Source organism: Gadus morhua, chromosome 4 (genome assembly GCF_902167405.1).
Source record: "Gadus morhua chromosome 4, gadMor3.0, whole genome shotgun sequence".
Taxonomy (NCBI): domain Eukaryota; kingdom Metazoa; phylum Chordata; class Actinopteri; order Gadiformes; family Gadidae; genus Gadus; species Gadus morhua.
The window spans coordinates 8196782-8211991 of NC_044051.1; the positions used below are offsets into that span (position 1 = coordinate 8196782).

At 45.0% G+C, this 15210-nt stretch overlaps 2 protein-coding genes across 3 annotated transcripts in view; both read left to right on the forward strand.

Annotated features, from left to right (window-relative positions):
• Positions 1-2751: 2751 nt before the first annotated feature.
• Positions 2752-4682, forward strand: LOC115541273 (tetraspanin-8-like). 2 transcript variants are annotated; one of them, XM_030352957.1, is made up of 7 exons: positions 2752-2787; positions 2894-2968; positions 3048-3143; positions 3780-3878; positions 3988-4020; positions 4141-4224; positions 4433-4682. In XM_030352957.1, the coding sequence occupies exons 1-7, from the start codon at positions 2776-2778 to the stop codon at positions 4550-4552; spliced, it is 519 nt and encodes a 172-aa protein (XP_030208817.1). In that variant the 5' UTR covers positions 2752-2775; the 3' UTR covers positions 4553-4682. The 2 variants fall into 2 exon arrangements, with proteins under 2 accessions (XP_030208817.1, XP_030208818.1); XM_030352958.1 differs by lacking the exon at positions 4141-4224.
• A 7204-nt stretch (positions 4683-11886) lies between these two features.
• LOC115541631 (tetraspanin-15-like) overlaps positions 11887-15210 on the forward strand; it is a 59433-nt gene continuing 56109 nt past the window's right edge. The window contains exon 1 of the mRNA XM_030353452.1: positions 11887-12003. Coding sequence (XP_030209312.1) covers positions 11893-12003 — 111 coding nt within the window. The 5' untranslated portion in view covers positions 11887-11892. The remainder of the gene's footprint in view (positions 12004-15210) is intronic.

Below are 15210 nucleotides of genomic sequence, written 5' to 3' on the forward strand. Positions count from 1 at the left end.
CAAGTTAATAGGAACGCCACAGACTCCTCTGGCGTATATATTTGAGGAACGTGTTGTCCTTAAAGCCAAATCGATTTTAGACTGTAAAAGCCACCCCCTTCACCAAAATGTTGAGGTTCTCCTCTCAGGCCGGACATTCCCTTTCTGCACATTAGCTAATTTTTAACTAGGGCAATATCCTTGCTAAATTTGCATAATGCTGAATTCCAGACTTAACCGTTGTGTGTTGTTTGTGTGTCTTATGTGTATTGGTCGCTGTTATATATTAACTTCATTAATAACCGTAATAAGGATGCCTTAACCAGGAGCTGCAGTCAACATAGCTTTACTGTTCAACATGCTTGAAAACATAAAACACTGCGCACGCAGGTAACGCATACAACAAAAAGTAGTGCCTTCATTATGTGGGTAAACCACATACGGTCATAACAGTCGCTGTTGATGTTTTAATGTACTTCTGTATGCTTTTACCTGTTGACCTGTCTGCAAACCAAGTTTCCCTTTGGGATAACACACCTACTACTACTACTACTAAGTATAGTGATAATCGTGCCACCAGCGAACAAACAATTATAGTGCCTTGTTTCCACTGAGCGGTGCGGTTCAGTTTGATGTGGCTCGGAGCGGGGCAGCTCGGTTACGCTAAATCTGGCTCGCGTTTCATCCGCGGACAGTACCCTTATGGTAGGGTGGGGATAAGACGGATGGCCATTGCCGCGGCAGCTACCTAAGCATTGTGACATCGTAGCAGCGTGACACAGTGTAGTGTGCTAATAAATTCAATGAAAAAGATGAACGCGACAAATTAAACAAGGAGCTACAATGGAGGATGTCCAAGAAGGACGGGAAAACTTTGGCACAACATTTTCTTCAATCAGACAAACAAAGCTTTCGCCGTTGTCCAAAAATACCTCGCGGGCGCTGTGTTTGTATGTTTTTATGCCCTTTTTCCGTAAGTGACGATTCCGTCGACCAATCAACGGACGGCGTTTGTAGCTCCATTTTTTCGGGACACTTTGAGACCCCTTGGTAGCCCAACGGAGGAGTACCAAAAATAGGAGCGGTTCAGCACGCTTATTTTGGGACCCTGCCCAACTTCTGCCAATAGAAACGCCAATATAAGCGGACGGAGCCGCAATAAACGAAAACCGCACACCGCTTGTGGGAAATGATGCATAAGAGTGATAATAGTGATCGCAAATGCAATCAGTTTCTCAAAAATAAGCGGTGAGTCTTTTTTTTTTTTACCATGTTGCTCCTGCAACCCCCTCAATAACACTCAATATATTCTTTCGAGAAGTATTGCAGAGTAACTACTGAGAGCTGTAGAATAATAAAACACGTGGATGCTACTGTAGCATTCTCTCTGAACGCGGGAAAAGTGGAACACAGAACGACGGCCTAGCGGCCCACTCAGCTCCTCTGTAGAAGCTCTGTGGGCCACGAGCCCCCCCACACAAACTCCCATCACACACTCCTCACACACACTCCTCACACACACTCCTCACACACACTCCCCACACACACTCCCATCACACACTCCCTACACATGCTCCCCTCACACACCACCTACACACTTCCCACACCTCTTCACGGCGCTGCCTGGAAGGCTCGCGGAGGAAGACCTGGTTTATGTTATCTAGTCTGAAGGTTTACACAATGCTTGAGAGATGGTCTCTCAAGCATGCAGTCCCAGCGGCCCTGGGAGGCCAGGAGACGACAACAAGAGACCAGAGGAGAACTGATCCAATGAACCGACGTCCTCACTGTTCTTGTTCCGTTTTCACACTTTGATCTCTCAAGAGGTCTTTGTGCGAAAAAACGAACGATAAAGTATTGTTTTGAGGTTAGACAGAAAAGAATGTTTAAATTAGGTAAATGTCCTGGCAAACTAAATAAGTATGTATAGAGGGATGTATGCTAATTTTTTTTGATTGATCATTTTCATTTATGGAAAAATAATTCAATGATTAAATTGTTTTTGGTTTTTGCGTACTATTAAAATCGGAACAATTCGAACAGAGACCTCAAGTAAGGGTGGAAATGTTTGGTACCTTGTTTTATTTGTCTCCCTCTTGTGGTGAAAAATGAACTTGTTTGGTCTTGTTGATCTTTATAAATGAACGGAACCAGTGCTGGGTGTTGTCTCCCTCGGATGACTGAAACGTGATGTTGTAGTCAGACAACAACAAGGGTCGATCATAGCTCAACAGACAGGACAGTTTGAAAGCTGCTTTGATTGACTGCTAAAATGTACAATCAATGTTTTTCTTTGCTGCAATTATACATTCTCTCTTGACACTTCTTTAAATGCCTTGACTTTCCCGACAGCAGTGTTTTATATGTAATGTAATGGCTATGACTTTGGTGAATAACATCTCATTCCGTTCAGATCTTTGGAGGTTTGATGATATTTGGACTTGTGAAGGCCCAAGCAGTTGAACCACAGGTAACCCCATCTCATGACCTCTACATGTCCTCCACATGACCTCCACATGACCTCCTAACATGACCTCCACATGACATGACCTCCACATAGACCTCCACATGACCTACTCACATGACCTCCTCTCATGACCTCCACATGACCTGATCTCATGACCTCCACATGACCTTTTCCCGTGACCTCGTCCCCTGACCTCCACTGATCCTACTGTCCTCAGCTGCCCAGCGCGGTGGGCCATTGGCTCTGGGCTGGACTGTGTGTGTTCTCCTTGGGGATGCTGATGGTTTCCATCCTCGGCGGAGACGGCCGCCACGACCGAGAAGACGGCAATGCTCAAAGTGGTAGGACAGACAGACAGGCAGGCATGATAGACAGACACACAGACGCAGACACATACTCAGGAAAGCAGGCAGGCAGACAGAAGGGTATTGACTACTGTGTCTCCAGTTTGCAGGTCTGGAGGTGGCCGTAATGATCATCATGATGATCTTAGGGATCGTCATGGCTTCCTACAGAAACAAGGTCTCTTTCTCTGTCCTCTCTTCCTCTCTCTGATGTATCATTGTGATAAAGAATGTGCTCTCTCTCTCTTTCTCTCCAGGTAAAGGTGTCCTTTGAGAACATCTCTCCTGACATTGTGGGAGAGATGATGGCAGAAAACAATATACGAGAAATCCTCAACGACGCCCAAGGGCCGGTAAGTTGTGACCATAACCGTAACAACCTTTTGTTACCCGAACAACTTGCTGTTACCCTGACAACATGCTTTTACCATGACAACGTGTTGTTACCCTGACAACGTCTTGTTACCCAGACAGCGTGCTGTTACCCTGTCAACTTCTTCTTACCCTGACAACGTGCTGTTACCCTGACAACGCGCTGTTACCCTGACAGCGCGCTGTTTCCCTGACAATGTGCTGTGACCCTGGCAACATTCTGTTACCCTGACAACGTGCTGTTACTCTGACAACGTGCTGTTACTCTGACAACGCGCTGTTACCCTAACAACGTCTTGTTACCCTGACAATGTGCCTTTATCCTGACAACGTGCTGTTACCCTGACAACGTGCTGTTACCCTGGACACATGCTGTTACCCTGACAACGTGCTGTTACCCTGACAATGCACTGTTTCCCTAACAACGTGCTGTTACCCTGGCAACATGCCTGTTACCCTGACAACGCTCTGTTACCCTGACATGGTCTTATTACCCTGACAACGTGCTGTTATGCAGACAACACGTTGTTACCCTGACAACGTGTTGTTACCCTGACAACGTCTTGTAAACCTGACAACGGGCTGTTACCCTGACACCGCGCTGTGTCTCCCTCCAGCTCCAGTGCTGTGGCTTTATGAGCTATCAGGACTGGGGTAACAGCATCCCTGGATCCTGTAAGTGTTCAGAATCCACTTTCTGCACAAACCGCCCAGGGGTAGCTATATCTATACGTCTATCTATCTATCTATCTATACATTAGCACATCGCCTGAATATGTCTGATACATAACGCTGTTTGCTGTTTCATGTGTGTCTTTTTTTCAGAACTTGGACGGTCCAGCTATCATCTACTCCAGGGTAATGGATGATCAGTAATCAATCTTTTTATTCAATGTATCATTAAACCAATCAATGCTACTGATCAGTAGCTAACCCGTGTGTGTTTGTGCATGTGTGCATGTGTGTGCATGTCTCCAGCCGTGCTTCCCCATCGCGTCTGACCTGCTGGATCTGGCCTTGACGGTCTCCATGGGTGTCTTGTTTGGCTTCGCTGTCACCGCTGTGAGTCCTCAGACACATCAGCACCCTAATGCTCTGCACACACACACACACACACACACACACACACACACACAATAAAGTGTCTGTGTAATGTGTGTGTGTGTGTGTGTGTGTGTGTGTGTGTGTGTGTGTGTGTGTGTGTGTGTGTGTGTGTGTGTGTGTGTGTGTGTGTGTGTGTGTGTGTGTGTGTGTGTGTGTGTGTGTGTAGCTCCTCTGCCTTAAGGCAAGCCTCCTGATGATTCGTCAGGTCAGGCGTCACAACGGCGGTCGCGGAGGACAGGCCATCGCCATGACGGCTCCTGGGTACAAGCTGACCCCTGGCATCTGACCTCTGAACTCACGCCTGATTTCTGCTTCTGTAAATGAGTCCTGCGCTATGATGTCAATAGTTACATGATGTCAATAGTTTCACTCGTGTTCCCATTAAAGAAAACAATACATTTGTTCCTCACCATTAAGGGTTCCATGTGTTCATTCTCCTGTTACAATGTACCTCGTTTCAGTGACTCCTCCCCTCCATTCCTGTAAGAGGACAGGTTGTCTCCTCCCTTCTATGCATATGTAATTAGCTGTATACCCCTCCCCCCTATGCATATGTAATTAGCTGACGAAGGTCCTTACTGCTGGGAGGTTTCTGACTCGTGACGCTCCAGACCGACGCTCCTCTGACCTCAGACAGAAGAACCTCCTCACCCGTCAGACCGAGGCCCTGCGTCGCTGCCTTCAGACCGAGGCCCTGCGTCGCTGCCTCATGGTTCTAACATGGAGCACTTCAGGCAGGGGCTCCTTTGAAGGACTGTGTTTTCCTCGCATGATTCTTCACGGGCCCTGAAGCTGCTGAGGAGTAGGAGGAAGTTGTGTCTCAGTAGGCCACTCCCCTTCTCAGTTGGCCACTCCCCATCTGATTAGGCTACTCCCCTTCTCAGCCGGCCGCTCCCCTTCTCAGTAGGCCACTCCCCTTCTCAGTAGGCCACTCCCCTTCTCAGTAGCCACTCATCAGTGTTACGTTAATGCTACTAGTATAGCAGTAGTATTAAGGTGATATACTGCTAGTATAGCAGTAGTATTAAGGTGACACAGTTATATTAGTATAGCAGTAGGATTAACTTAATATAGTACTAGTATAGCAGTAGTATTAAGGTAGTATTCTACTAGTATAGCAGTAGTATCATTGTAGTATAGTACTTCTAGTACAGCAGTATTAAGGTAGTATAGTACTATTATAGCAGTAGCATTAAGAAGTTAGTAAAGTAGTTCTAGTATAGCAGTAGCATTAAGGTAGTATACTCCTAGTATGGCAGTAGTATTAGGTGGTATAGTTGTTCTTCTACAGCAGTAGTAGTTAAGTAATGAAAAAGAGAAGCTAGGCACAGTGCTGAGTGTTTGATTCCCCAGAGAGAGAGACACCGTATCGATACTAAAACTCATTTACTACGTCAATAATGGCTTCTTTCTGTCCCATTCAAAGGCAATCTTTCACTTGTTCAACACAGAGAGGTGTTGTCGTGTGTGTCTGCAGGTGTTGAAGTGTCTGCATGTGTGTTTATATCCCAGTGCAGTGGCGGACTCAGAAAAAATAAATAAAAAGGGCACATTCTGGACAACATGGGGCCCCACCAGCGGACACAGTGGCTTTTCTAACTTGATGGTGTTTTGTTCCCCCAACGGAGCCTTAAAGGCAGCGCTGCCTGGAAGGTCCTATCCCCTAACCTTAGCAAGCGCTGCATTGAAGGTCCCATTCGGGGCACTTGTTACATCTCCATGTAGCACTTAAAAGAATAGTTTTGCTCATAATTTAAACGGGGGGTTTTAATAAAAAAAGAAAATTGCTTCAAAGACACTGTTTCCCCTTATTCTAGTGACTTTATAAACACCAAAATGAGTTGTTCACATCATTGTGCACTTTCACATTGTAGCCAAAGAAAGGAGGATGCCTTACTGCTTACATCTTTACTAACATTTAAGTAAAAATTCGACTGGAGTAAATTCAATGTGCCGCTACCATACAGTCTTTGACCGCTGACAGCCAGCTACGGAAACATTTAAGGAAGTTTTTCTTCATGTTGAGGTGATAGCTGACCATTATCGTCTCTCTTGCATGAAATGACCTACACTTGAATGATCTTGAACGCTCAAAAAATGTATTTACATTTTAAACGGATTATGCAAACTGAAAATATTAAGTTTTTCGAACTTGGCATCTAATTGCGCTTGTCCAGGGTACTGACATACTCTTGATCAGCTTTTTGCTTCTTTATCCAGTGGAGATTTAAGTACCACTCGATGTAGCTGTTTCTCATGGCAACGCCACATGAAAGCAACGCCTCGCATTCCCCGTTCGTCAGCTACCAAAGCGAGGAACGTCTGCACCTCAATAGCTAACCACAACATGTTTTTTCGGTTTGCCATATTCTTGCTCCAGAGGGCACATCATCATCATCAGGGCCAACCTATAGGGCACTCAATAATTTTTGTTCACGTGTAAAGGGCAGCCAATAAGGCACTTTCTCTCATTTTCACCACCATAGAGGGCACTTTCGCACACTTTTTCAACCATGGGGGCACCAGATGGGCATAAGGGCACTAGAAGGGCACCAGACGGGCAGAAGAGCACTAGAAGGGCACTATAAGGACCAGTCGAGCAGAAGGGCACTATCATGGCACTAGAAGGGCACTAGAAGGGCACTGGAAGGGCACTGGAAGGGCACAAGAAAGACCAGACGGGCAGAAGGGCACTATCAGGGTACTAGAAGGGCACCAGATGGGCAGAAGGGCACTTGAAGGACCAGTCGGGCAGAAGGGCACTATCAGGGTACTAGAAGGGCACTGGAAGGGCACTAGAAGGACCAGCCGGGCAGAAGGGCACTATCAGGGTACTAGAAGGGCACCAGATGGGCAGAAGGGCACTTGAAGGACCAAACGGGCAGAAGGGAATTATCAGGGCACTAGAAGGACCAGACGGGCAGAAGGGGACTATCAGGGCACTAGAAGGGCACCAGACGGGCAGAAGGGCACTATCAGGGTACTAAAGGGGGCACTAAAAGGGCATCAGACGGGCAGAAGGGGACTATAAGGGCACTCATTAAGGCACGTCATTGAATTTTCTTGTTCTAGAGGGCACATCATCATCATTTATTGCATGAAGGAGCACCCTAGAGGGCACCTAATCATGTTTTGCACGTGAAAAGGGCAGCCAATAAGGCATTTTTCTCACGGTTTCGACACTCTTGAAGGGCACTTTAGCGCGCTTTTTCAACCATTGAGCCACGAGGGGGGGCGGTTGCCCCCCCTGCCCCCCCCCTGAGTCCGCCACTGTCCCAGTGTGTATGTGTGAGGTTTAGTGTCCTTATTTGTTTGTGCGTCGGCCTCCGTGTGTGTCTTTGTAAGTGGTTCAATAGAGGGCGCTTCCCTTGAATATATCTGCCAACTATGAATCAACTGTTATAAATACGAAATAAATCAACAAGAAACATAGCATTCATCCTCTTTTAATTGTGTGATAGACCGTACCCTCCACTGCCAGCAACCATTTAAATGCGTCTCAACGTCGATGATTTGGGCTAGGATAGTAATTCATTCGAAATAAAACCCTCCTCCAAGTCAGGGGCACCGGCCCCGTTGAACTCAATGTAAACTCGCAAACTTTTTGCTGTCTATCAAGCAGAGACAGCCTTTCATTGCCGCAAGAAAATTTGGCCATGGGTCGCACCAGTGTGCGCCCCAGGCCTATGGTATCGCTTTTCTTTTTTGTTATCACCAAATGATTGGGCAATTTAACCAATCAACCAAATAGGCTACCTCCCTCAGCAGCATTCGCGCAACGCAACTACATATAGAGAGGAGTATAGTCCAGGGTATACGCGGGTATACGGCGTATACCCACTTATTTTTCAGTCATCATTGCGTATACCCACTTCTAAATCCCCCCAGATGCGCACCATTCAGTAGTATCTGCAAGCCAAATTGCCCACTTTTTTGCGTTAACACCAAAACCTGACGGGGCGACAAGATCCAAAGTTTTGATTTGTCGCGCCACACTTTCGCCGTGCACAGGCGAGCGCGTTCACGAGGATTTGTGCAGCGACAAATTTGCTCGAGTTGAAATATTGCACCTTTGTCGCGAATTTCGCGTGATGATGGCCAATCAGCGTTCAACATCGTGGCCACTGAGTGACATATGTAACGTAACAGCCAATCAGCGTTCAACCGTCAAACTCAGTGCAGTGCAGTCCGGGGTGAACTGCAGCATTGAAAGTGATTGTTGCCGTTTGCGACTCCCGGAGCTCTAGGCCTATATATAATAGTAGGCTATATAATGTGATATAATTGTGTATATAATCTCACGGCCAAAAGCTCTGTGCGCATGACCCACACTACTCTGCCTCTTATTGGCTAATACTCACTGCCTTTACTGATTTGATTGTAGAATAATTTAAATGATGATTTTCAATCATCATATATTTATATTAGGGCTGTCAAGCAATTAAAATATTTAATCACGATTAATCGCATTAATGCCATAGTTAACTCACGATTAATCGTGATTAATCGTATTTTTTTTTCTAAGCTAAATATCCCTTGAATTCTTTGTCCCATTAATTTTTCTCATTTTAATGCTCTTATCAACATGGAGAAGTGCATCGGCTTGCCTTGTGCAAATGTTTTTTTATTGAAAACAACATTGGCATATACTGATCAAAACAGGACGGTACAAAAAAAAAGCCTATAATGCAATTTGACGATGAACATACAAAGATATGCCTTGAACATAGCAGTCAGGCTACTGCTTCTTTGTTTTGAGCCCAAAAAAACAAAAAAACAAAAATCTTTTTTTATTTTTTAAAAAATAATAATTCGCGTTAATCGCGCGTTAAAAAAATAATCGCGGCTAAAATTGGTTTGCGTTAACGCCGTTAATAACGCGTTTAACTGACAGCTCTAATTTATATATATCTTGATTATATATATATCTAACGAGATGATTGATGTGGAAGAGAATGATGTGCGTTTTTTTTAATCTAAGGTGAAATATGAACAAGGATGCATTGTCAAATTCAGATCTGAAGTATTTTATTTAAATAAATGTTCAAAAAAATACTGAAACACCATGTTTGCCTCATCTATATTTTACATTCATGCAGGCTGCCTGCGTGACCAGTAATACCTACAAACTGCTCCTGATCAAGTCAAGTTAATTTTATAATAGTGGCCCACTCTGGCCCATGTGTTGCAAATCAGCTGTTCAAAGACACAGTTTACAAAATAAATGACTGACTTGCCAAGTGAGAGAATAGGTGTCATGTGACAATGAGCAAATACTACTGAAGGATTTTTGGGTAAACTAAATAGAGTAGTCTCAAATGTCACTGTTTCTAAAACAGGGCATTTTTCTAGGCTAGATTAAAAAAGGGCAAACATTTAGAGTGTACCCATTTCTCCAGGGACCAGTACACCACTGGGTAGATCGCTAACTGGCAGAGAGTTGTAAGCACTTTTCTTCCCATTTCAGTGAAGGAATTGAGTGTAAGTGAGTTACATGTTAATTTAGTCTTTCGGCCTGTAACCTATGAACAAATAAAGCAACTGTCCCATATTTCTAACTGCAACTGAATTAGACATTGAGACTCAAAAAAATGGACCTTACCACGTAAAAAAAATAAAATAATGAACCTTACCACGTTAAACACTACTTCCTGTTCGTCTGATATGTTTCCTGCTGCTGTGTTGCGGTCGACAGGAAACAAAGCTCTGTGTTGGTCTCTGATTTGGAGCCTGTGAGAAATAAAATAACCCCTGAGAAACCACCGTGTGAAACACTGTCGTTCATTTGAGTGCAATGCTGAAACCAGTGAGATGTTCCCCTGAATATTTCGACAAGCTCCTCTTCTGTTGTTGGGGGTTCAGAAGGACCACCATGACAGACCTTCCTCAGTAGTCCTGAGCTGCCCAGCAGGGCTATTTTCGGGTTCCGGTTCTGCAAACCCTGGACACAGGGAGGCAGAGACGGAGTGAAAGGAAATAGGATTTATTGGGACATGGGGTAGACGACAAGCTGGGGCTAGGCAAGCGGTAGTCAGGCAGGCGAGGGTTCGGTAACAGGGAGTCAATCATGCAGGCAAGCACTCGGCGACAGGCGGGTAGTCAGGCAGGCAGGGGTTCGGCGACAGGTAGGCAGAGTGACTGACGTAGAGAACTAGGGAAGAGGGAAGAGGGTTACGAGGAGAACAGGGAAAATGAACTGATCTTGGTGAGTGCTGTTAGGACTGATACAAACTGGCGCCGGCTGATTGGAGATCCCCGGCTGAAGTAGGGAATGGAGATTGCAGATGGCAGACAGGTGTGTCGGGAGAATGAGGACCAGCGGCATCAAGTGGCCACTAAATTGGGGTGCTGGACCGTGTAGCAGGACGGGGCGCAACAATAATAGTGTAGTGATAGGCCTACTACTAAGAGGTTTACTAGTGTCATCAGCTAGTGATAGTTATAAAAGTGTAGTGATACTTATAAGAGTGATAATAGTGTAGTGATACTAATAAGAGTGAAAATAATGTAGTGATCCTAATAATTATAATAGTGTCACCAGCGCTAGTGTTACCAATAAGAGTGATCATAGTGTAGTTATACTAATAAGAGTGATAATTCTGTCGCCAGCGCTGGTAATACTAATAAGAGAGATAAAAGGAAGGAAGACCTGGTTTATGTTATCTAGTCTGAAGGTTTATCTGGACCAGAGGAGAACTGATCCACTGAACCGACGTCCTCACTGTTCTTGTTCCGTTTTCACATTCTGTTTTTACATTCCGTTTTCACACTGTTCTTATTCTGTTTTCACAGTGCATTGTTCACACTTTGAACAAACAATGCATGATAAAATACTGTTTTAAGATAAGTCAGACAATAATGTTTAAATTAGGTAAATGTCCTGTCAAACTAATTACGTATGTATAGACGGATGTATGCATCTGTTTTATTTTTTTGGCTTAATCAGTTGAATATATGAAAAATAAATGATGAAATTGTTTTCGTTTTTGCCTTCTACATTTAAAATCGGAAACAATTTCTAACAGATGCCTCAAGCTACGGTGAAAATGTTCCATACCTTGTTGTTTTGTCTACCTCTTGTGGTGAAAGATGAACTTGTTTGGTCTTTTTGATCTTCCTGAATGAATGGAACCAGTGCTGGGTGTTGTCTCCCTCTGGTGGTGAAACCTGATGTTGTAGTGAGACAACAGAAAGGGTCAGCTTCAATCATGGCTCAACTGACTGCTAATATGTGCATTCAATGTGTTTCGTTGCTTCAATTATACATACTCTTTTATTTTGTCCGACGCTTCATTAAATGCCTTGTCTTTCCTGGCAGTAGTGTTTTATTTGTACTATAGTGGCTATGACTTTGGTGAATAACATCTCATTCCGTTTAGATCTTTGGAGTTTTGATGATTATTGGACTTGGGAAGGCCCCCCCGCAGGTAACCCCATCTCATGACCTCTACATGACCTCCACATAAACCTCAACATGACCTCTACATAAACCTCCGCTTTAGCTAATCTCATGACCTCATTTCATGACCTCATCACATGACCTCATCACATGACCTCATCACATGACCTCGTCCCCTGACCTCGTCCCCTGACCTCCCCTGTCCCTAATGTCCCCATCTCAAGGTGATGGGCCCCGGATCCTGGGCTGGGCTGTGGGTATTCTCCGTTGGGATGCTGCTGGTTTCCATCCTCGGGCTGACGGCCGCCAAGACCGAGAAGACGGCACTGCTCAAAGGGGTAGGACAGACAGACAGGCAGGCTGATAGACAGACACACAGACACAGACACATACTCAGGAAAGCAGGCAGGCTGACAGAATGGTATTGACTACTGTGTCTCCAGTTTGCAGGTCTGGAGGTGGCCGTAATGATCATCATGATGATCTTAGGGATCGTCATGGCTTCCTACAGAAACAAGGTCTCTTTCTCTGTCCCTCTCTTCCTCTCTCTGATGTATCATTGTGATAAAGAATGTGCTCTCTCTCTCTTTCTCTCCAGGTAAAGGTGTCCTTTGAGAACATCTCTCCTGACATTGTGGGAGAGATGATGGCAGAAAACAATATACGAGAAATCCTCAACGACGCCCAAGAGCCGGTAAGTTGTGACCATAACCGTAACAACCTTTTGTTACCCAACAAAATCAATTCATTAGAAGTATGAAAATATCTTCCCGGTTACGTAACGGGGCAAACAAGGTGTCCTTTGACATCTACGTTTCGAAACGATTGCAACAGTGCCACACATGATCATATTTGAATATGTTTCGGGGTAGTAATTAGCTGTCGATTTTGGAGGCCTTTATCAATAATGACCAGCTATAGATTTGCTTCCCGATGGAGATTTTTGACAAATTACATGTTAATTAGCATCGACACGTTAAGCTGAGTCCAATGAGATCAAGCTCGGCCTCTTGCTACACCGAGATCATGTCCTAGACCTAGGTGTACCATGTAAAATACATGTTACCATTAGCTAGAGTGTCGTTCTTGGTGTCATTGGACTCAGCTCAACGTGTAGATGCTAAATAACATGTAATTTGTGACAAATCTTTACCGGGAAGCAAATCAATAGCTGCTCAGTATTGATTAAGGCCTCCAATTTCGACAGCTAATTACTACCATTAAACATGTTCGAATATGCTCATGTGTGGCACCGTTGCAATCGCCTGGAAGCGTAGATGTTGAAGGACACCTTGTTCGTCCTCTTACGCCGTCGGGAAGATATTTACATGCTTCTGATTGACTAATGAATTGATTCAGCTATTCCCCCAGAAGTCTGGGGTCAAAAGGTCAAAAGGAGACGGCACCACGCCGGGGTGGATCCAGATCTCGGGCAACAGCGCAGGGTTGCCAGGTCCTGCAAAAAACGTGCCCCCCACATACCGTTCAAAATCCACCCAAAATGTCCTAGAAGCATCCCAAATAAAAAATGATATTATTGGCCATTTTGGCCAACGTTTTGAAAGTAATAATATTTGAGGGAATATTTTTTTGTTGTTGTTTTAGCAGCGAAATGCACCGTGTGCGTGTGTGTGTGTGTTTGTGTGTGTGTGTGTGTGTGTCTGTCTGTCTCTGTGTGTCTGTGCGTGCGTGTGTGTGCTTGTGTGTGTGTGTCTGTGCGTGTGCGTGCGTGTGTGTGTGTGTATAACACGCTATTTTATGTTGAAATGCGACGTAATCCAGTGTTCACGAAACGTACACTGTCAACGTAGGTATGCTTTTGGCGACTGGGTTGGCTCTCTACGGAGCCCCCCAAGGGACATGGAGGGAAAAAAAAAAAATTGGTTGAAAATAAATAAATAAATAATGTTTTGCGAGATCTCGCAAATATTTTGCGAGATCTCGCAAAGTAGATATCTCCTACATTCACCATTCATAAAATTCCCCCTGCGCGCTCGCGCTCTGCCCTGTCTGTTACGAAGCGCGAAGCTGCCCCTGCATCTCTCTGCACGTTAGTTGTATCCACTCGCCATAAGTTGGCGGGCCGAGCCCCTCCTTCTCGCGTGTGTGTGCGCGCGCGCGCGTGCGTGCGTGTGTGCGTGTGTGTGTGTGTGAGGGGCTCGGCCCGCCAACTAACGTGCAGAGAGATGCAGGGGCAGCTTCGCGCTTCGTAACAGACAGGGCAGAGCGCGAGCGCGCAGGGGGAATTTTATGAATGGTGAATGTAGGAGATATCTCGCAAAGTCTTTTGCGAGATCTCTCAAAGTCTTTTGCGAGATCTCGCAAAATATTTGCGAGATCTCGCAAAGTCTTTGCGAGATCTCGCAAACCATTTGCGAGATCTCGCAAACCATTATTTATTTATTTATTTTCAACCAAATTTTTTCTTTTTCCTCCATGTCCCTTGGGGGGCTCCGTAGCTCTCAGATATACGTGTTTCTAACAAGATGATATCATTAAAAGTTACATAAAGTAACAGTTTAATAACACAAACGCAGGAAGCACGTGAGCTGCTAGTTTAGCGAAAGCAACCTGACGTCGTTGAAACATGCGAGGGAGCCGATCAATTCCTAATAACCATAAAACTAAAGATCAGACACAATCACTGACTGAAGATTATGCAAGTAAAAAGTACATTTCTCGCTAGAAATGTTATTAGAAACACGTTTAACGGTGAATCGGTCCTAAAATATTGCATTTCCCATTCAGATAATAAAGATTAATAAAGATCATACACATTCACTGACTGAAGATTAAGTAAGGAAAATGTACATTTCTCGCTAGAAATATCATTAGAAACGCGTTTAATGGTGTATCTGTCCTAAAATATTGCATTTCCCATTCAGATAATAAAGATTAATATAAGCTACGCCGTGTTCCGGAGCCGCGGGGGATTCTGGGAATTGGGGTTCTCAGTTGACAAATGGGGCTTTTGTTAACTTGTTTTGTTGTTAGGATTAAGTGGGGTTAATGGGTTCGGGATGTTATGTGGTTGTGTGTTGTTCTATTAACATTGTTCGTGTGTTCATTGTTGTCGACACCGTCACCGAGAGTGACGTGACCATCGTTTCGTGCAGCTGTTCCGTGTTGAAGTCTCGTTCAATAAAAACCAACTCTCGTTGTCGAGCGTTCAATAAAAACCAACTCTCGTTGTCGAGCGTGCCCCCCCCCTACAAACGTGTCTCCCCCCCCCTCAACAAACGTGTCCCCCCCCCCCCCCCCCCCCTTCAACTAACGTGTCCCCCCCCCCCCCCCCCCCTACAATCGTGTGTCCCCCCCCCTCAACAAACGTGTGAACGGAGTGTTCCACGGGCCACGGCATTGAGAAGACCCGTGTAATAAAGGCCTATAACGTTCCTGTTTATGGCATAGATTACTCCTCAGATTAGGCCAATAAACCAATGATAAAATAAAAATAAAAAAGCTCGATCAAAGGCCCGGCCCGAGGATAGTGGTGGGAAATATCGGCCAGACCCGGCCCGCGGGTCGGGTCTGGTCGAGCTCGG

Bases quoted from the DNA above. Each gene is read 5' to 3' on its own strand.
- LOC115541273 (XM_030352957.1), top strand. The intron at 3,144-3,779 runs GTAAGTTGTGAC...GTCTCCCTCCAG, and splicing joins TCAACGACGCCCAAGGGCCG to CTCCAGTGCTGTGGCTTTAT. The intron at 4,021-4,140 runs GTAATGGATGAT...GCATGTCTCCAG, and splicing joins CAGCTATCATCTACTCCAGG to CCGTGCTTCCCCATCGCGTC.